General features: G+C 41.8%; 1 protein-coding gene across 1 annotated transcript; it reads right to left on the bottom strand.

The window, feature by feature from the left end:
- Positions 1 to 4352: 4352 nt before the first annotated feature.
- htr5ab (5-hydroxytryptamine (serotonin) receptor 5A, genome duplicate b) lies at positions 4353 to 17726 on the bottom strand. The gene is made up of 3 exons (XM_039789588.1): positions 17608 to 17726; positions 13402 to 14182; positions 4353 to 6384 (listed from the first exon to the last, which is right to left on the bottom strand). Exons 2-3 carry the CDS (start codon positions 14107 to 14109, stop codon positions 6052 to 6054), a joined length of 1041 nt encoding a protein of 346 aa, XP_039645522.1. The 5' UTR covers positions 14110 to 14182; positions 17608 to 17726; the 3' UTR covers positions 4353 to 6051.
- Between the last annotated feature and the right edge of the window lie 5764 nt (positions 17727 to 23490).

Below are 23490 nucleotides of genomic sequence, written 5' to 3'. Positions count from 1 at the left end.
TAGGGAACACAACCCAGTTTTTGGGTTTTTTTTTTACTATAAAATCCTACAGCTCATGGTCATGCTGTTTTTTTGCCGTCGTTCTGATCATCAGGCTGGGTAATCAACCACATTCTGTTCCCGTGGAATATAAATCATTCATATTGTAATGTTTCTTCATGGGAATTTAAACAAGAAGCTCCCACATTGGGGGTGCACAATGTGAGCAGTGATAAAACGGTGCCGACATGCACATCGTCAGACATCAAAGTGGCACGTGTGAACATCCTCTGAGCTGATTGAAGTGGAGAGCATCGCCGTGGACTAAATCAGCTGAATACAAATGAACATAAGAATGACAATACATATGCTGTTGCTGACCAAAGTACCATACAGTTTTGCCAGGCATGACATCAACCCCCTTCTCAATCCTACTCTCAGGCTGGCTCTCTTGCCAAGAGAAGTTCCTTTACTCAGGCTTACTGTAACGTTGCAGTTTCTGTGAACTTTGCTGCTTTGACGCTTGTATGCTAAATTAGTCAAGCATTTCAATCCTGATATAAATCTGAGTATAGGGCCCAAAAACAATGAGGTATGCACAGGTCTTGACATGATGCCAGTTTTGAATAGGGAGTACTTTTCTTTCTCTTTCTCTTAGCATTTTTTCTGAATGGATACAAGTGGTAAGTCAAAGGGAAAATGTTTCAGGACTTGCAGTCTCAGAGAAAGAACAAATAACATCTCCACTTGCCTTCCTTTGCCTTTTACTTAACACTCATAGACATTGTATAGAACCCAGGTGACTGAGACTCTTCACAGACATGTACAGAGCTTTCTTTCACTGTCTTGGTACCATAGCAACAGAGCATGAGGCTGTGTTGGTTTATCATTACACTACTGAGGAAACGGGAATCACCTGTTTGTGCTTTGACTCCCCTGAAATGGAATGACTCAATACTAACACTGTAGCCTCTTTGTCTTTGTGTTTCTTTATGACTGTGCATGTATCTTATCTGGGTTTGTATGCTAGTGTCTGTCTTGGCTCCTTGATGAACACATGGGGCCACTTCCCACAGCTTACCATTAGCCCACTCTGAGCAACCACCTCCAGAATTTTGCTCGTTATTTCCTGCAATCTCGAAATTAAAACACCACCTGCCTAATCTCACCAGGGGCCAGCCCTCTCCTAACAGTATTTGGACTCATCTGATTGTGCTTTTAAAAAACTTCTCTCGACGGTCTCTCTGTTCTCTCTTCATTTCTGCATAGGTTTAACCATGCCCACTGGGCTGTAAAATGAAATTGCAGACAGTCAAAAATCCATCATAACCCAATAAAAAAATCATATTTTTGTTGTGAAGATGCATGGACAGGCTCTTTTGAAATAAATTGTGCAGACATACTGTAGCACACCACTGTTATCACAACAGGATGCATTACTACTTAGAAAGGCTTTAGAGGCTGATGGAGCACTTCCATTGAAAATGTCACAGGCTTATCCTAATTCATCAGTGGGACTATGGCACAGCAGCCTCTGCCGAATCTGTTTGAGATTCTTCCCACCTACATTTTATTAACTATTCATAGCCTGGCAGAGTGAGTTATTACAGTGACTGACAGTGAAGGGGTCAGAAGAGAGAGGAAGCAGAAACAATAGCAGAACATTAGCAATGGATCATAATGTAGTTCAGAGCAAACAGATAACATTAATGCTTACAAACTCCAACGAAAGACTGATGACCCTTAGTGCTGCTTAAGAATTTTGATGACAGTGTTTTCCTGAGGTTTCAAATCCTCTCTTGTTTTTCCCTTTGAGGCTAAAAGGAAACTTTATTAAAGTAGTATTTTATATTCACACGCTTCAAGATTAAGACCCTGACTCATAAAGTTTTATTATGGACTGTACAGCTGTTTGTTTGAAGTTATGGGTACGTTATATTTTTTTATATCTCTGGAAACATGGTGGAAAATACAGTTTATGATAGCTGAATTTTTTTTGGTATTTGTGGTTTTTATGTATAATCCCTCTTTACTCATTCAGCAAAGATTTAAACTTAGCTTATTTCATCTATATCTGATTGGACCGTTTTTTAAGCCACACTAGCATGGTTCTAGACATGGCAATGTCAGCAGGCTACAGACTCTTAGTCTTGTTTCTACTTTTGCACATTGTCATGTTTTGTATTTTTTGCTGCTTTTGTGCTTTCACAGGAAGATTTTGTTTAATCTTGTGAGACTGCTGTTGAATACATAAAAGCAGCAAATTCAAAATAATTCGGGTCTTTCAATGCAATGTTTTGAGTACAGTTTTGGATAGCTTATACAGTAAAAAACAGAACAGAAAACATTCCTCAAAGTTATACTTTTCAGCTTTAGCTTCAACCCAGCACTTGAGAGCAGAGCTCATGAATTAAAATATGAAAGAATCCAGTAAAAATCAAGTAAGCATTGTCCATCCCAGTTCTGTCCTGAGGCAAAGAAAGGTTTATCAGCTTGTATCTCCTCTGGAGTATTTTAGCATTTCAAATTTTCCATTCTCCTACAATCACCTCTGTTTTGCCCCGAGAACCTGAATTAAAAACGAACAAGCGGAGGGTGAGAATGTGATGTGCTCATTTAGATCACATGTACTTATGTTCGCCAGGCTCCCCTTCTCCACAGTTCTGCTGCACAGTTTCTATTTGGATAAAACTGAGCTGTCACAGAATAACAAGTGGAACAACAACAGAGTCACACAGTCGGCGACGCCTCATACAGGAAGAGACTGAGCCCACTTTGTTGTGAAGATAAGAGAGACGAGGCAGTGTGGGACACCTGGTCCTGTTTCATCATTCTACATGTCTCCACCACATGCACTTCACCTATTACGTAAAGTCTGTTTTATTGTTACCAGAGGCTAATGTTGGCAAACTAGGGATATCTTTGTTTACATGTAAACTGGCCGGGATATTACAGAACATATGTGGTTTACAGAAATCCAAATACAGAAAGATTGCAGATATGCATACAATAGGTGCTGTTTGAAGTGTTAAAACATGTAATAACATTTTTACATTAATAAAACCCTCACAAGTGTCTGTATTTTGCCACATATTCTATTTGTTGTCATATTTTTATGTGTAGTGTGGTGACAGAGTATATTCTATCACTGTACATGTGTCACGAGGCTGCTTGTTGCAGCTATTTCTGTAATACTCAGTAGCTCAGAAGCATCTGGTTCTGAGCCTAAGTCAGTGTAGCCAAGCAGCATTTCCATGCTGTCTTTCCTGAAAACATGGATGGATGTGCTCCTTTGAACAAGAGCAGGCTCACTCTTGGCTCTGAAATGTGCGTGTTGGCAGTGGCACCATAGGGAAAGAGTAAACGCCAATGCCTGTTTATAAAATGACCTCCAGTAATCAGGAAATAATGATCATACAAATTATTATCAAAACTCAAACACAATTCTTTCTCCCTTTCATTCATTATTTTGTGTGTGTGTGTGTGTGTGTGTGTGTGTGTGTGTGTGTCTGTCTGTCTGTCTGTGTCTCTCTTTCTCTCTCTCTCTCTCTCTCTAGCCAACTGTTACCAAATATCTAGCGATATGCCTCGTGGCTCAACCTGAAAAGCTCTTACTTTCATTTTCTTTCTTGTCAAAGTGCCAAGCTTTTTGTCAAGTTTGGCTTTTGTGGAAGAAAACATCAAAAAAACACTGACACATTACACATGATGGACCATTCAAAATGTCACTACTTTTATGTCTGTTGTTTTTTTAGGTATGAACACAAGTATGGACTTCTGAAGAAGGCAATTGTTCACATTATTATGATTTTTTTTTTACCTCTTTTGAACATAAAAATGGAAACGATGGAGATTGATGGTAAACAACATATTTCTGCAACACTTTGCATTACCTGAGCTGGGTCACCACACAGACCAAGACCAAAGAGGGGCAAAGGGTGAATAAGAAACCATCCTAGGGCAATCTGGAGAGTAGTGAGAAGTCATTTGAATAAGAGAACCCTGCATTGACTCAAGTCAACCAGCAAGTCATGTGGTGAAAGAAGTGCAGACAAAAAGACTTTTAGTTTACCATGTTTAAATGGATTTCTGTTTCTGTCTATAGTCAATGCATTTTATTATTTACCACAGAATATTGTACTATTAGAACCATCATTGCAATTAGTGGGCTAATTTTATTTTCACATATATTTATGTTTCTTCATCATGATATATTACTACTACTATTCAACTTGATAATGTAGTATAGCCTATTTTTTTATTTTTTTTACTATAGAGGCTATTTCTTATAGGCATATATATATATATATATATATATATATATATATATATATATATATATATATATATATATATATATATATAGTTAATATGAAATGATAAACTACTCTTACTCATAAACTGTCATTTGAGATCTGTAAGTTTTTAACATTAGCATCAGTCGGTCGTCAGTTGATCAGTCTAGCGCTTTGGTCCTAAACATTAACATGTTAGCATTGTCATTTTATGCATGCTAAAGTTAATAGGTAGACTATGAATGTAAAAGGTTTATTTAGCTCAAAAATTTGAGAATTTTCTTAACATGTAATCATTCATTTTTCATAAGAATTCAAAACCACCAAATTTGGAGATACATAGTTTTCACTGGACTGGCAACATTAGATGCACTTGTTAAAAAAATTAACATCTTATTAGATTTGTGATACTTTGATGTTGCTCTCCAGCAGGAGCTCACACTTACATATAGCACAACTATTTGCTGGGGATCAATTTCTCATGCTTGATTCCTCACATAACAGTATATTACACACTAAAATAAAGGTTCACTTACTGAACACTTTCAATAGAACGTGGCAATGTGTGCAGGAAACAGGGGAGTCATATAAAAAACATCATTAGACCAACTGAAGCATAGGTTTTGTGCGCTGAGCCCATTAGTAATATTTGTATTGGTTAGCATTAGCTTCTCTTACTCCCATAACTCCCCCTTCTAATATATAACTAATATAGCCGGAAATTATACTTTAAAACATCATTGTCTCAGCACTTTAGCTTCTCTCTACAATGAAGCAATACTATTTTTTATTTTCACATTTAATGACCTCTCAGGCTACAGAATCTATTGTTGAGATAATACTTTGAATAGCTTTATACAAGTCCATACATCTTGTGTATCTACTTTATTTATCTGGAGTGAGATATAATAATTCATGGCTGCAGTTCCTCAACAATGCATCTATGCAAAGATGATGGAAATACTAACTTGTTCTGACATTTCACTGCTTTAAAAAAGGCATGGGAGTGTGTAGGTGTATGTGCAAAAAATATTGGTGCAGTCTATAGATAGTCGGCATCAGAGGAGAGATTGTACATTTATCTTGAAGTGTGTATGAATAAATTGCATGTGAAGCCAGAGAGTTGTCTAGCTAGGGAATGTCTACCTAGCTATTAGGTGGAGGTATCTTTACAGGTGGGATTTCAGGTCAGCTAATCCTTGTTTTCTATAATCAAATCCATTTTTTTGTTTGAAATGTCCCCTTCGATTATGATGATTTTGTTGTGTAGTTTAGAAAAGAATCCAGTTTGTTCTTGGTTTATTATTTATGAAGTTACTTGTGTACCATTCTAAAATATTCTTTTGAAGAATTTCTTCCAGCTTTGTTTTAAATTATTCCCAGCAGCTTCACATATGATGCTGAAACTGTTTACGAGGGAGTTAACATGGCTTCCTCCCTAACAAACCTGAAACGGCAGAAGGAAACCAACATGTAGACAGCACTGTATCCAGTACTGCCACGACACAACCAATGGATTTCTCTCTGTTGATACAGTAGCTCAGTGACTTATCTCAGTCCAGCTGTGAGGTAACCTCAGCATGGTAATAGACAAAACAAAACATGAAAATAAAAAACAAATTCATAAAGACAGTTTTTTCAGACATTGTCTCTGGTTATCATCCATCTGAAGGATGACTGAGTGATGGATATAGACAGTTTAGTCCTTCTCTTTCTGGAGGAGTAACACAGTGGAGTGCATGCTGGTATAGTGTGTCTGCCGAGGGTGCTGAGTGGCTCAGCGCTGCCGGGAGAAGAGGTTCCTCAGGGCATTGTTGTAGTTCTTATTAAAGGCGGTGTATATGAGCGGATTAAAGAAGGAGTTGGAGTATCCCAGCCACAGGAAGATGCTCTTCCAGATGGGCGGGATGTCACAGGAGCACAGTGGGACGATGAGCTCGGTGATGAAGAAGGGGATCCAGCAAAGTACAAACACGCCGATCAAAATGCCTACCATCAGCGCTGCCTTTTTCTCCTTCTGCTCGCGCCATGTGTCACCGTCTGTCTGGAAGGTCACGGTGGCGTGGCGCACAGTAAACACCATCTGCGGCTGATGTGTTTCGTCCTTTACCTGGGAGGGAGCCGATCAGAGAATACTCAGTTTCTCCACTGATTCATTAATTCATCAGATAAACCTTAGCATTAGAATTGGAAAAGCAATATCTTCAACAATAAAGTCCATTTTGTCTGCTCAACAATAGATGCATTATACATGTGTGAATCAACAGGTGGATCAACAAGCCAAAGCTTATTTCAGTATACACACCGAAAACACACACACACACACACACACACACACACACACACACACACACACACACACACACACACACACACACACACACACACACACGCAGCATAAAGCCAGAGCAGTGTCTTAATCTTCATTTTCCAGCAGCCCATTTTGTGCCATTTCACAAACATGCACAGCTGGGAAAAGGACAAAGAAAATGTCAACATTAATCTGCTGACTTCTCTTTATTGTTGCCTAGCACAGCTCAAGGCTGACTTGTTCTTGCTTATCAGGTGAAGTTGCCTATGTGGTTCAGCAGCCTAACAGCATTTATAAAAGACAAACCATCCTTCTGAATGTGTCAGAAGTAAAGCACACTCTAAACTCTAAACGGTTGTGTTCTGTTCAACATTTAAACAAGAACCTGCACCAGGATGGAGAACTCTGGAGTAAATTTTAGTTGAATCAATACGGGTCAGCGGGGCCTATAACCATAGACTGCATATTAATGGACAGTGCATGTGTGACGTCCCCCATCGGTTTGTGGAGACCTATCCGTCGTCAAATTTGCCGTTATGGGCGCAACAATCCTGGTTGCAGATGTGACGATTTTAGACGAGAGGGAGGAGCTGCTTACACTCTACGTTAAGTTACACACTTTCACTGGTAATCACATCATAGCCACGCCCTAAAACACACCGTGCTTTATCGCTGATTTTTAAATCAACGAGACCATAATTCCAAAAAATTATTCTGTATTGCAGAAGACTTAAAACTAGCGATTGAGACCATAAACTCATTATGAAAATGTTTACTGAGGTAATAAATCAAGTGACTTCTACAGAAACCGACCTACTTTTGCAACCGCACGTGTCGCCCCATGCTGGAATTCAGATAGAATGCAGGTTTAAGGCACTTCCGCATTTGCAGCACTTCCCCGAACTGGATGCGTTGTCCATTAATATTAACAGTCTATGCCTATAACTGATAAAATGAATTAAGCAAGTCCATTTACAGCAGAAGCCAGAGGTTAAAAGCATAGTACTGTTGGAAAGGATCGGTTTCAAATTCAGTGGATGGTTTAAGACACCAACATTAGTTTGTGCAGTTGCTAAAATGGGCACTTAACTGAATATCCTCCTTTTAAACAGTGGATCAGTAATGAAGTTATGATGTACCTTCACACTAAGAAGGTGATACTCCCTTTAAATGACTCACTGAAAACTTGTTTCCAATCATTAAATAGGTTATATGAAGAACTTATCCTTCTCAGCAACCTGAGAGCTAAGTTTTTATGAAGCGATCATCCTACTCTCCTCCTAGTGTTAACAAACCCAAATATGAAGCTAAATAGAGGAGATGGTTAGCTTAGCTCAGCATAAAGACTGGAAGCAGTCTTTATGCGTGGCTCTAGATCTGTCCTAAGCCACAAAAGTTCCCTAAAGTTACATTTCGTTTGCGGAGACTCCAGGAGGTTACTGGCCCAGAAAAGAAATAGTTACAGCATGTAAGTCCCGGTAAACCACTATTTGTCATTCTTGCTGTGTACGCATCAATTTGTGCTGAATTTACGTGACAGCGTACACATACTTTGTGATTGACTTTTCTCTGATGAGGACAGCGACCTACCTGCAGATATGGATCTTTTTTTTAATCTTGTTAAGAATGTTTCACTTCTTTATTATGTTTAAGTGTACAATCAGTACTCTCAGTACTCTCTCAGGTAATTTAGTCAAGAAGCTAGACAGTGTTGAAGTTATTATAGAGATAGATTTTAATTTATCAGTGTTTTAGCATCAGTGACTTTTCCTATTTACAGTGACATTAACTGTTTTCTTAAACTATAGGCTGCATTTTATGGCTTTGGGTACTGCGGTTTTGAGTTATTTGTGCATCTGGGCCAAGAATCTGTGCATCTTACTACTCTATTTCTGGTGTCATGTGTACGTATGTGTGTGTATGTCTTAATGTCTTTGAGTGGGTGTTGTTGATGGATGAGTGCAGGTTTATTAGCTTGGATGTGGATGTAATCGCTCACATCACAACTCCATGCAGACACTTTGCCGGGCTCTGTGCCTCAACTCAGTGTACGCTGGGAAATGATGAGAATAAACTTTGGCTGGGTAATGAAACACGTATAATACAACCATAAGCTGCGGGTATGTCTGTGGAAAGCAAAATGACTAATAAAACATATTCCATTAAATTGCTATAGCTACAAGAGTGATTGCCTGTGTAATGAAACTTGACATAAACTTGGTCTACTTAAGCAATTAAAGAGCGGGCTCATTTATTCAACGATTGTTCCTCCTCGAATTTCGGCCAACTGATGTCACACTTGCATAACTAAGGGGTATCTTGAGGATTTGGGGGGAATTTCAAAGTACATTCATCACATAAATGAAAAAAAAGCCTTCACTGTGTATTTCCTTTGGAACATCTCTACATTCTGTGGATGTTTGCCAAGTTCTCAGAATGTTCAGATGCTGAGTGATTTTTATAAGAAGCTTTTGTATATGTGAAAGAAAGAGGCATCTGCACTGAAATGTTTAAAAGTGGCATAATCTCTATCTCTGAGGTGTTTTGGGGGCTTTACATATTGCAGTACCCACCATAAGGGCAGGTGAAAAGTGGGTTTAGATTCAATTTTCACGGGAAAAATTGCTTGATTTAATAGATTGCTTGCGGAATAGATCTAGCCCTTTGCGTCTGCTGATTAGAGAAATGCCACAGCCAGGAAGGCACAGTGGCCCATTAAGATGCTGGAGGTGGTATTTATAGCCTTCTACCTTCTGCCTACGCACATTAAGAAGCTGGTGGTGATGAGCAGGATTGCTGCAATCATTTGTACGTATGCTCATATATCCCATACTTATGTTTCCCTGATAGCTGTTGAATAGCTCATCAGCCAGAATGATAAATAATTGCACATAAACTAATATTTGCGGGTCAGTGCAGGGCAGCAGCCAGTTGAGAAGGAGAGTAAGGAGAAATAGTCATCATAGATATAGGAGGGGTGTCAAATAAACTGCTGGCCGACAGTTTATATGTATTCGGAACATGTTGTTTATTAAAATTACGCATTCAAAATCAAAATTGATATGAATTAATTAATTTTCCAGTATCTTCCTCCCAGTGAACTCTTGCTGCTCGTCAATATTGGCCCATCTGTCTTTCCTCTCTGCTGCGCGCCATGACTGAGCACTCGGACTGCGGATGCAGGCTGCGCAAGTCATCCAAACTGAAACTGAAACGGAAATCATATGGCCACAAAACCCGCTACGGGAGCTTTATCCACCACCATTAAGAATAAAAGAAAGTCTATCACCTTATCAATCGTGACATTGTTTTCACCAGAAACTGTGTTCCATAGTGCGTTTGTACCAGTAGCTCTCTCTCTCTCTCACACACACACACACACACACTCACTCTTTCTCTCCCTCTCTTTGTCTTTCTCTCTCTCGGGTGTGTGCTGTCCAGAGGCAATATGCAATTACAGCTATCCAAACTGATGATTTTGGGAAAAACCTGCAGTTGCACTGGCAAAATCAATCTTAACCCTTAACCCTAACCCCTAACCCATGGGACCAACCCTAAAAGCCTGCAAAAGTAATTCCAGGTCTCACTTGTGTATTTTGTTTTATTTTAGTGACCCCACAACCTAGTCTGTTGTGGTAGTAGGCAGGTGCAAGATGTCCAGGTTACATGAGTAATAGCCTGATGTCACAATGTAGTGATTGCCTCTTACTTACATACACTCACCTAAAGGACTATTAGGAACACCATACTAACACCATGTTTGACCCTATCCTATCAATATGGGCCAACATTTCTAAAGAATGCTTCCAGCACCTTATTGAATCAATGTCACAAAGAATTAAGGCAGTTCTGAAGGCGAAAGGGATCCCCCACACCATTACACCACCACCAGCATGCACAGTGGTAACAAGGCATGACGGATCCATGTTCTCATTCTGTTTACGTCAAATTCTGACTCTACCATCTGAATGTCTCAACAGAAATCGAGACTCATCAGACCAGGTAACATGTTTCCAGTCTTCAACTGCCCAATTTTGGTGAGCTCGTGCAAATTGTAGCCTCATTTTCCTATTTTTAGTGGAGATGAGTGGTACCCGGTGGGGTCTTTTGCTGGTGTAGCCAATCCGCCTCAAGGTTGTGCGTGTTGTGGCTTCACAAATGCTTTGCTGCATACCTTGGTTGTAACGAGTGGTTATTTGAGTCAAAATGTATCTTCTATCAGCTTGAATCACTTGGCCCATTCTCCTCTGACCTCTAGCATCAACAAGGCATTTTCGCCCCCCCCCCAGGACTGCAGCATACTGGATGTTTTTCCTCTTCCAGACCATTCTTTGTAAACCCTAGAAATGGTTGTGCATGACAATCCCAGTAACTGAGCAGATTGTGAAATCCTCAGACCAGCCTGTCTGGCACCAACAACCATGTCACGCTCAAAGTTGCTTAGATCATCTTTCTTTCCCATTCTGACATTCAGTTTGGAGTTCAGGAGATTGTCTGGACCAGGACCACATCGCTAAATGCATTGATGCAGCTGCCATGTGATTGGTTGATTAGATAATTGCATAAACAAGAAATTTAACAGGTGTTCCTAATAATCCTTTAGGTGAGTGTATGTCTGTGTGTCTATCTGTTACCACGGTCGTTCTGACAGAGGTGTAGGTTGTCGTGGCTCTTTCAGCTGTGTACGCTTGTTTACCTGGCAGAAGTGGAAAGTTTCTAGCCTGACAAGCCAGACCCACATCAAGATGTTGGGTCTGGGAACTCACCATTGACAGGGCTCAATCCGAGGGGCGGGATAAACGGTTGTCTTTCAAATTCCCTCTGCACGTAATAGGATAGCGCTAGAACCAGGCAGAGCAACAAAGAAGGTTTGCGAAGCTTGTTGATAGATTAAACTTTTGCCGTATCCGGTCGGCAAAACTCTGAACACATCTTCCTTTTTTAAGAATGATTTCTGTGCCGTTCTTTGTTCTTTTCTCAAATAAAAGCTTAACTCCAAGTCTTCCAGAAGACCGCTGTTCCCAGCCATTGGTCATACTCAGATTCTAGCATTGACATTTATATAATGGACCAATAGACCCCGTTGCTCTGGACGGAGACCAGTGAAGGCTATTAGAAGCACTTTTCCGGTGATCTCTTGCTTTACTGCGCAGCCTCCTACTGAGAGAGACAACGTAAATGTGACGTGAGCAACGTGTCTGAAAGTTGTAAGTCTTCTGGTAGCTGTGCCAAGAGAAATCTCAATCATTCCCAATCTTACAGAGACGGAGAGCGTAGGTATATGTAAGGAGATAACATAAGCACAGGCTAATTATTGCTAACTAACATGCTAGTTAACATTAGTAATTAAACCTAAACAGCTAATGTAAGTCGAAACTGCCTGCGAGCTTCTCCTGTACTATGCGGTAATTCCTCTACTGTGTGACAGTAAGTCACTTGGTTATGACACAATCGTTAGCCTATTTTTACAAAAACGTCTGCTACGGAGCCATAACGTGAGGTACAAGGTAATGGAGCCTTTTATACATTGTCGTGTTTCTGTAGAACTGAACAATGGACAAATGAAGTCTTTAAACGCTTCAGATGTAAAGTTATTCGCAGTCAAGTGACGTAAAAACAAATGGCGGTCAGTGGAATGCTAACAGGAGGTGATACCTATGTAGCAACAAAATGGCGCCATCGGAGGTTTGAGTTCTGAAGCGAAGCTTACCCCCTTGTTCCCAGCAGCAGCAACCATAAGCCCGCCCACCGACTATACACGATGTGATTGGCCTGACCATAATTAGTTTTTTCCAGCTCACAAGTCAACGGAGAGTGCCTAGACTGACCTCAGCTGCAAAATAGATTTGCTGCAACTAGGGTGCGTCTAGATTTCTAGGCTAGCAAGTTTCCACTAAGCGATTAATATCTGCAGATAGTTTAGGCCACTACACAGTTTGCTTTGCCTGTCTCTGCTTTTTGACAGGTTTTGGTGTCCGTCATGTAAGTGCTCTGATATTTCCTGTCTCGTTGACTGAGAAATTACAATGCAACAGCCTAGAGTGACAAGGTTTCTGAACCTAACTGGAGTGTGCCCTATATTTATTTATTCTGTCCAGTGCTCTGCATTGCCCTGGTTTCCTTTACCTACTGCTAGGTTTTCCTCAATCTCCTTAGTAGAAGTGACTTCGATTACTAACTTCTCCCCCAGTGGCCCTTTTTTCTCCACATTCGCTACACTCTTCACAGTTTCTGATGCTGGGCATTTGCTTGGGGCATTATGCTTCTCATTCCCGCATTGTCAACACTCCTGCTCTCCATCACTTCTCTCATTGGCTGGCTGTCTCCCACCTCCTGCACTCTGAATGCTGCCTGTTGCTACGTCATATGTAGTACCATCTACACGGCAGTTTCCAATGTAAGGTTGGACATGAGCTGTAGTCTTCGAAGACATGTCTTGAAATTATTTTGGTAGCCCATTGTGTAAATAAGTGTGCTAACCTGGATCTTGACGCCTTTTATTCCCAACTTTACAGCTGACCTGTACAAGGTGAATCTCTATCTCCATGTCTCTCTCAGAACGTTTGTGTGACACCATGTCAAGTGAACTGCTGGCCGTGGCATATTACCTCCATAACAGCATCTCAAAATGAGCGTTACAAAGTGCTGTCAACCAAACTTACTGACTCACGTACAGCTTATTCTAACTCTCTGACTGGTTTTAACATGTATTACCCATTACCTTGACAAGGGAGAGGATACGGATAATATGACTTATAAAGATTGAAGGGTTATTTTAAGAAAACTGATTTAAAAAAAAAGAAAATGAATAATCACCTCAGCCATGGGCGTTATTGTGTTGGTCTTGCGGGAGCCAATCCGAAACTTGGCAGCCTTGTAGATCTTCCAATAAACAAACAGCACCACACAAAGTGGCAGGTAAAATGCTCCGAAGGTGGAGAAGATTGTGTAGGATGGCTCCTGGCTCACCTGGCACTTCATCCCCTCTGTGTAGGTCTCCCCCCAGCCGAAAAGCGGCGACAGGGAAATGATGGACGACAGCAGCCACGTGAGTGCGATCATCACATTTGAGATCTTTTTGCGCGTCTTGAGCGTGTACTCTAGGTGCCTGGTGATGGACCAGTAGCGGTCCAGCGCGATGGCCGTTACGTTCCAGATGCTGGCTGTGCAGCAGAGCACGTCGAAGGAGATCCACACCTGGCACAGCACGCGGCCCAGTTTCCACAGCCTGCCGTTCAGCTCATGGACAAGGCTGAGCGGCATGACCAGGGCAGCCACCATCACGTCGGAGATGGCCATGGAAGCCACAAGGTTGTGGGGCACCCGGTGAAATGTCCTCACCCTCAGGATGGTCACCAGCACCAGCAAGTTCCACACAAAGGTGGCCACCACCAGCATTGCCAGTAACGTAAGAGTGAGCACGCTGAAAACAGAAAAAGGCCTGTAGATGTTTCCCCCGGAGTCATGGGCGTCCAAAGCTTCACTGAAGTTGGCTGTCAGTATGCTGGTGTTGGGATACGTCATGGTAACTGCTCACAGCCCCGCAGCCAAGGGCCAAGGCAATTCAGAGACCGTTTCTGCAGTAAGTCGATGCATTCTGCAGTTGTGAGAGAGAATTTTTTTTAATGTGATTTTTATATGTACAAATCTCCCACATCCGAAAACCTGTTGTATCAACGAACATTCTATGAAATTCAACAATATATGTTAAAGTTTGAAGATGCAATACTCTTTTACGGCTAGCTTAGCACCATTTTGTAAATGCACTAGTGTACATCATTGTGTCAATCACAAGAGAGGTACTTAAGTGATTTGCTCACAATAGTAAAAAGCACTTGAGTCTCTAACAGCTGTCAAGCAACCTGCCTACAACTTTCAAGTGCAATTTCATCTGCTGTTGATAAGGCTCAAAAGTACTCTGGGACATGTCAAGGTCTGGAAAAGACCATACATATTCAGTTTCATTATCCCACTGCTGTCCTTTGATTTGCATCAAAGTCAGACCTCTGTTGCAAGGATGAGTTTTAAGTGGGGTCTTTATTGTACACTCATTTGGGAATATCTCCCTTTTGTATCCAATACAGAGATCCCTCTGTTCAACTGTTGTGGAGGTGTATGTTTTAAGTGGTTAAGAGTAGCATCTTTTTACACTTTATATAGGAGAGTCTGTTGGAGACACACACTGTATTAACATAGGATTGTTTTTGTTTCAGATTTTCAAGAAGAAAATATTTTACATGCCAGTTCTCTCAATACATTCACAGGCTCAGCAAGATGCAAAGTCTACACTACAAAAGGTTCAATAGTGCATTAACAATGAATCTCAAATCACCAACCATGTACACTGTCTATCAGCTGGATGTTGTAAAGTTTGGTATTGATTTTTACAACTTAAAACTGCTATATACAGTTTAAATGAGTAGACCAACTTAATCACCAGTGGCACAACTACATAAATCAACTATTACTCAATTCAAAATTCAATTCAAACAACTTTATTTATCCCAAAAGGGCAATTCTGTTTCCAGTTTCCGTTATATGATTTGAGTGACTATTTTAACTACAAACTTTAAATGAAAACTACACAGAAGTATTTGTCAAACATTAGAAATCCATAATTTCTGTCCAGAATACATTGTCGTGATAACTGAGACACATCTGACTCACAGAAGCATAATTTCGATAACGATTCCATGAATCATATTTTGCGAAACATATTCAGATGTGCCTGATTTCACAATCTCATAAGATATTAATTAGAATTATAAATTACAATTTCTTATTCATAGATCAGTTTGAAATACTCGTCCTCCTTAAGTTATTCCTACAATCTGCTCTTGCTTCTAACAATCCTCCCAGGCTTTTTAAAAATACAGATCACAGTTTCTAACCTTGACCCAGTGTTTTACCACACAGACTTTCGTCTTTAAAGTGGCTTTTTTCCCCACAACCCTGAATATTAAATATAATCATTCATGTTGCATGTCTCCTCCTTGTGACATTGTAATGAGGGGATCTGGATGACTTGCTCAGGTTTTTGCAAGTGTCCATAATGAGTGGGGCTAAAGCATATAATGCACTTTGAAATAATTGTCCCTAATTGAATTTGATTCAAATTGCAGGATTTAATCAATACAATCATATATGTGTGGCTGTTTGCCCTCTAATAACATTACTTTTGGCTCTATTACTGAAGCATTATTCTGATGAATAAATCAATCAAACGTTTTCTTGAATATGTGTTGATTTTTCTGCAAGAAAATCAACAGAAGAAAATACAACAGTTCCTCATGAAATGCTTTATGATATGTTTTTACACCCAGTGGGTTGTCGCAGTGTGATCTGCTTGTTATCAGTTACTGAGGCTCATCAATAAGACCTGATGGGTAATAACAATACCAGCTAGGTCCCTGTCCTATATTTATGTGACATGTGACACTGTCTCTAGCATCACAAACCATGCCCTCTAATCAAAGGGTCCAACCAAGTGCACCGATAGGCCCTCTGCTCTGTCTTCTCCCCGTGCCTGTTAACAACCCTAATAGCCATGAAATTGGACAACTGTTATGAAGGGAACAGGCAATCAAACATGTGTGTTCCCTCCCTCAAACAGCAGCTGTCACACACTCTGTGAAAGACTGGCACACAAGGCAGAAAGACGCATGCAAATGTATATATGCATATGTGAGAGGAGTAAGGGGGGAGACACTGACAGACAGGAAGACAGGAATCATGTTCACTGACGTCAAAGCATAATACCTGAACACATTTAAGGCTATACTTTAGGGTGTTTTTTAGACAGCTGTGTGGGTAAAGTGTCAATTCAGGTCAGTCACTGTCTGTCTTGAGACTTGCAAATGACAGCTGGTTCACTGGACATATTTGCTCGAGAGCCTTGTGGGGATTTTAGTTAACTGTGAGAAATTAAACAGAGACAGAGGGCGATTAACATCTCATTACCTAAGGTCATATCTTTTATCTTTAGGAGGAGAGAGGGGAAAATGATAGTTATACCAGAGAATAATTTTCATGTTGCTTACTGAGCTGCAGCAGGGAGATATATATTTCATTATTATTTAATAATGAGCAAATCAGTAACTTAAATTCTTTCTGAGCTTCACAAGGCCACCATAGAAAATGTAAGTGTAATTTTATCAGCAAAAGAATGGCAATTTGCAAATTGTACACACATTCAACATTAGTTTCTGTTCCTAATCCATGATTATTTTTGTTTGCCCCTTCTATGCAATCAGCCTGCTGATAAAAAAAACAATTTCTAACAAAACGTTGAAGGCAGCCAGCTGCAGATTCAGGTAAAAAGTACTTTGACATCTCAATTTAATTTCATCCTTGTGTCCAAACACACTGTCACAACCTCATGATTGAAACTGCCAGAGTGTGAAGTGCATTCTCTTTGTGTATAGCTCTCCATTCTGAAACGGTTGTACGCTCATTTATCACACGATTAGCCCTCTGTGGCGTCTGAGGCGTCAGAGGGCTGACATTTACAGTAGAAAGGAAGGGAATGTATATAGATGTGTCATAGGCTTTTACTTACTGCTATTTATTATTTACTTAAATAATAAGGCAGCCGTAAGGCTAACCTTTAACTTATGTGTATTCCTGTTGTGTAGACTATTCAGCACTTTATCTTTGATTTGATGGAACATTTTTCAAAACAATGTAATGTACGATATTTAAAGCATGCTCTTCTTACTAGTTAGAAAAAAGAAACAGTCAAATGTGCATTATTCATTGAAATCCACAGTTTCTGAGAGACTTGCTCTTCAGAATAATAACTTTACCATATCAATATTAATCCCTGTGGAGCTAACGTGTCCCATGGTGTTTCCTGTCTGCACTTGACTCTGGTTACAGATGATTATCAACCGAAACATTTGTTACACAAAATCTCAACAACACAACCTCACTTTTGATTCATATTCTAGAAAAAAAAAAAGCTATTCCAATTGTTAGAAAATGAAACTCGGCGGTAACGATTTATAAACGGAAATAACTCACCCCATTAACAGTTCGGCATAAAACAGTCCTGCACGAGAATATCTCTGCTCGGTCTTAACCTCTCCATCGAAATTCACTTCGCTGGCGTGTCAGCGGAGTGATCGAACCGCCTGGCTCAGTGTGTTGATGGCAGCAGAAACGCACCTCGCACTAAAGATACAAAGCCGCTGGAATGAACCACACAGTGGTCGGAAGGGGGAACTGAGTCCAATCCACATGATAAACACTGCGTTTTCTTGGCATGTGATGGATTTGTGTGTTCGTGTGTTTTTTTGTGTGCACTTCGCGCGAGTTAACAGCTGTCTTTACATAGATATGCGCTGTGGAGGAAGACGATGCCTCGTGTGTTTTCGGACTGTTCGTGCTTCTCGGAAAACATTCCCTCTGTTCTAATTAGTCTCATTCTGCAGTGATCAGAGGTTACTGGAGGAGACACGGATCCTGCTGATTTATGATGGATGATACTTCCACGCGACCAACTCCCCTGACATTTCTCCCATATCCCGCAGAATAATGCGTATTTCGCACAAAGTGATTCAAGTCGCATATGTTGGCAGGAGCGCGCGACTCTGTAGGCTACAACTTGTAATCAAGTTTCTCCCAATTGGGATTTATTTGGAATTCCCAGTTGGACACGACCCAGGATGATTCATTTAATTAAATCATTATAGTCTACAGACTTTATGTCAGGCTATTGCTGTGGCAGTGGCAGACTCAGGCTGTCTGACGGACAAGGGCAACAGAGTGCAGAAAGATGTGATGCATTTATGGTGAAACAGTTCCAAACCCATGTTAAGATTAAAATATAATCATCAAATACTACTACTTTTTTTATAGCATGTAGGGCAGCCTATATGGCACTGCATCAGGCCTTTTCCAGTAGAAAGGCACTATAGGGCACTTCATTGCATTTTTTCTACTGGAAGGGCACCCTGGATAGCACTTTGTGATGTTTTCATGCTCATTGCGCTACCATAGAGGGCATACTTTTTTATCTACCATAGGGGCATCCAAGAGGACACTTTTGCAGTGTTTCCCCCAGTGCACCAGTGACTGTTAAGGTAACTGATTTCCAACTGTTCTTTAATCTAATACAGCCACAGTACGGAGCAATGCCCTGAATATAAATTCACTGTTAAGTATCACAGACACACCATGGACCCTATAGTAACTGATGATGAATGAGAACTCAAGTAAAAGTTGTGGTTTCAGACCTTAGCCAGCACCATGGGAGGCTTGTTTATTACCTCCGTAGAAAAAAAAGCCTGCTTGTGCCAAAATAACCTATAAGTCCCAAGTTAAATCACTGCATGTACTTGGCTTTGTAGATGCTACTGCAGTGTAAATGTTACATCACACCTTCCTTGTCCTTAACTCCAGCAACTTTGGAGAGTACGATATGTGTTTATTCAATTGTTGCTTGTGCTAACACTGAAATCCATGGGATTTGTTCGAAACACCTGCTGAAAGAGGACGAGTTTGCCTCGGTAACTAACCATGAAATATGCAGCTGCACACAAGTACAGGCACAATTGTCGTTTATCACATAATCCCCTGTTCAAGGGAAAAATGTGAGTAGCCGTAGGACCCCTCCCACTGCTATCCCTCCTCCCCCCTTTAACAGGTGAGGCTGATGCACAAAATCAAATCAGTTTGCAGTTTGCAGTTGCTCGTGCAGTTGCTGCTGTAAAGCTTGCTTTGAGAAATGGTGTCTTACTAATTATAGGGCTATGAAGGCATTAGTGCAACCCACTTAAAGTGTCAGTGCAAAGTGCTCCTTGTTAAAACAGATGACACTTGTGCTTCGAGCTGTTTAGCTGTTCTGCAGATTTGATGAAAATACATAGTATTGCAGTATTAGCCTGAATGCCCGCCGAACTTAGCCCCGCCCACAACATTTGATGTCGGGAAATTCGGTCTGGACTTGATCTGTTGTGGAGCAACTATGCTCAAACCAGAGCTGTTTGGACCAATCAAATTGTCAGTGCAAGCTTTATGCGATGATGGACAGATTATCAACAGTAACGTAATCAACCACGTCACCAAAGAGCGCTTGGGTTGAATTCGTTTACAACAAAGACAGCTGCCGCTGGAGAATTGAGATGTGTAGATTCCGCCATCGCGTCTGTTATAGAAGATATCGACAGTGCATTCATTTTAAAAGAGGAACAGAGAACCGCAATCAAGGCATTTGTCGATTGGAAAGATTTTTTTGCCATCCTTCGTACGACATACGTCACATACTCCGTTGCTCTGATTGGTTGTAGGTCTATCCAAGAGGCATTTTCTTTCCTGGTTCGGTTGAAACATGCAACATAATCACAGCCCAACGGAGCAGTATCAGACTTATATTCTGACTAGAATCTGAGTATGACGACGTCAGGCTACTGCAATAAAGGCTTAGATGAAAACACGGTAAGGGATCATGAAATTTTTACAAAACAAAATGTGTGAGCACCAATCAAGCTTAACATTTACCTCTGTGTCACACTGTGTCCTGTTTGGAGCAGCTGTGACTCACCTTACTCAACAAACTGCTCTGTTCCCTTGTCTGAGGAAAAGGGGTCTTTTTATTCTCATTTTTTCTTGGAACATTGCTGTAAATCACATCTCTGACCTTGTCCCGCCAGGCTGGTCTCATCCCCATAAATAGTCATCAATTATTTCTGTTACTACCAGGATTTAACACTGTCAGCAACTACAACTTCATGTCCCAGGTCCTGGAAAAAGACCAGAGAGAAGAATGTGATGTGGTCTTGGATCATGGACTTTGCTGGTCAACCTGCCACATAAATTAGCGGTGTGTCTGACCTGCAGTATTTGTGCAATGAGTGATTAAATGTTAAGCGCAGAGAATCATGGGACTTCATATTAGAGTACCCTCTGTTTGCTCTATGCGAACATGTTGTACATGCTAAAACCTAAGCTGCCCTGTTGAAGCAGTGTCATGATTGATTGGGTCATTTGGAGAGTTCGTTACACACTTTCACATTTTTTAATTTCACATTTTAAAAGTATTTGCTGCAGGAGGATATCCCATACAATCCCATGACAATAAATTCTGCCGACAAGGTTGATAATGTCCTTACTGTTATGCGTCCCTGACAGTTAATATCTGTCTGCACTGTACCACCCACACCTAATTAGAGCATCAGTGTGTGTCAGTAGCTGGTGAGGCAGGAGTAGGTTCAGACAGGCAAGGTGTTAGGCTGTGATGTGCTGAGGCAAGCAGCACTGGCCCAGCAGATGAAGGAAAAGGAAAGATTCAATAAATTGTGAAGATGGAGCAGTGAAGGTCCTCTTTGATGGTCTGTTGGCAGAGTAAAGAGATAGCAGAATTTCCTGCACATGAACGATGCTCACAACTTGTACTATATGCTCAAAAAACATTTGTCAAGGTTGACTCAAAGTGACAATGACCTCAGGTACAGTGTGCATGCCAAAGATTGCAGCAAGTCTTTGGCTTATTGTAGAGCGTAATGGGGTTGTTCTATTTCGTATAGGCTTCACCCTCTAAGAGCTATCGCTATTGGGTTTATCCCTTCGCGCATGCGCAGTCGTGAAGATTTTCTTTCGCGCCCTGTGCCCCGCATGGGCCTCTCTTACGTCCGCAGATACTGTATATTACAGTGGCGCGACCAGAGATCTGCTCCCATTTTTTCTTCAGCGACAAGCAGTTTTGAAGACTTCGAAGAACAGTGGTGTCCGGCGTGTACCGACCACCGACCGGCTACATCCTTGATCCCCCAAAGACGGTTCCCTTGCTGGCTCTCCCTCTTCCCCGTTGGGAGGACTCGTAACGGCGGAGGACTACGAGTCCCGTTACGGCGACTGTCTCCGTCCCAGGAGAGGAGGACCACGTCACGGCGGCAGAGCCTTGCCTCTATCCCGCTTCCGACGGCCCCCTTTTTCAGCCAACGGAAGCCCACACCGCCGTCTCCCCGAAACCAGGTCCATGCTCGCTCACTGATCGCACGTACCAGTGTACCGCCTAGGTGGCCACGGCGCTGAACAATACCGTTTTTTTCTAGCATGACCGCTAGCTCTTCTGTATCCGCCATGACCGCTAAGCTTGGCTGTTCCCCGCTGAGGCTGGGGCAGCCACGGGCTGTAGGTTGTGGAGGGAATGCGGTAACACACCTCCTAGAGAGTGGCGCTTAGGCCACAACAGCGGCACCGATGTGTCGGCTCAAGGAGACGGCGCCTCGCAGGCTGCGGTCTGCGCCTCTGCAAGCCCAGGCTCCAGCTCCACCTACGGCAGCGCTGTCATGAGGCTCGGCGGGCAGCACGGGAAAGCTCAGTGCTCTCTGTTGCTATGGCAGCAATCAACACATGGCTATACGCCTCAACATGCCAGCTTTTCCCCGGCTCTTACCGGCGTGGTGAAAGCTATAATGCTATCTCGAGTTCAGATAACGGCTCTGACGCCTTGCACACCTGTGGTGCCGTAGGCGGAGCCCGGTCACTCCCACACTGTGTAAACAACGGGAGCGAGCGCCGACTCAGTATGTGCGTGGTACACGATCACTCCTCCCCCGGCTGTCTGACTCGTTGACTGCCCCGCCATGCGTTCTCTGAATACACAGCATAGCGGGCATGCTATGGCAACAGACAGCACATGGATGTGTGCGCTCAGAGTGGGGCGCAGTGTGGGAAAGCTTGCCACCCAGGAATGCCTGGCTGTCAAGCCACCCCAGTTTACCAGCCTCCTCCTCCTTTTCAATGGTGTGTTGGAAATAGCCGTGTCATCTCAGGGGAGATAGCTCCTCTGACGTCAGAGCTGGCAGAGCTGCCGGCAAGTATGCTTTTTTTCGACGGTTTCTGTTCCCGTTACTTCTCACACCGGAAAGACGGGCAGACTGGAACCCTTCTCGACCTGTCTCAATTCAATTATGAACATTATGAGGCACCCATCCCACATGCTGACGGTCAGACACATGTTTGGATGTGTTCACCACCACGTATGGCTCACTTCCTTGGATTTGTACTACTTGTAGACGTTTGGTATCATTTCGGGCATTATTAGTGGGGTAACTTACAAGATACAAACGTGGGTCCGTTAGCCCCTGCGCTAAGCTATTCAGCTGATAACGCTACTCTAGCTAACTCTCCCAATGTTCGACCCAGGTGAAAAAAGCTTCTGGGGGGGTGTTTGGCTCGAGGTCATGGTGCAAAGGACCCTAGGGTGAATTACTCCGAACCATCACTTTAACAAGACTCCAGTCACTAAATACCTTAAAGCCCATGTTGCAAGTTAAATTTTCCAACGAATTTGTGGTAATTGCTTGTTGGTAATAAACATTTAAACTGGTATTCATGTATTTGATGTTGTTAGGTATCACAAAACAGAATATAACACGAAAAAGTAGGTACTATTTTACAGCGGTTTGTCTTTCCCCCACAATGCATTGCATGGACGTACGTTAGGGAGACGACCAGCGAAAGCCCGTCTCGGTTCACTGTCCCGTCACGGTTTCTGCCACTGGTCTGGCAAAATATGGCTTTTGGTCTCGACCGAGTCAATGTGTCTTTATTATGTGAATAATAATATTGGGGAAGTGAAAGGCAGCTTGGACGGGGATGCTATTCGGCTTATCACAAGTTTAAACAGCTAGCTAACGCTACGCCGACGTTTGCTAACGTTAGCGCAACAGCGTTAGCTTAGACTGCTAGTTAAATACCGGTATTACAACTGCCTTCGGAGCTGCGTCCACGTTGTCAATACAAGACATGTGGCGTAAGTGCTCCTTTTGTATCATACTTTTATTGAATGAAATATTAAGCTTCGCTCTTACGAAATAGGTGTTTTTTTTGTAACATTACACACATAGCTAACTGGCTATAGTTAGCCTGTACGTATGCTAGCGGGATTAGCTAACGTTG

The sequence above is a fragment of the Perca fluviatilis genome, chromosome 22, assembly GCF_010015445.1.
Source record: "Perca fluviatilis chromosome 22, GENO_Pfluv_1.0, whole genome shotgun sequence".
Taxonomy (NCBI): domain Eukaryota; kingdom Metazoa; phylum Chordata; class Actinopteri; order Perciformes; family Percidae; genus Perca; species Perca fluviatilis.
This window is presented reverse-complemented; position numbering and strand designations above follow the sequence as displayed.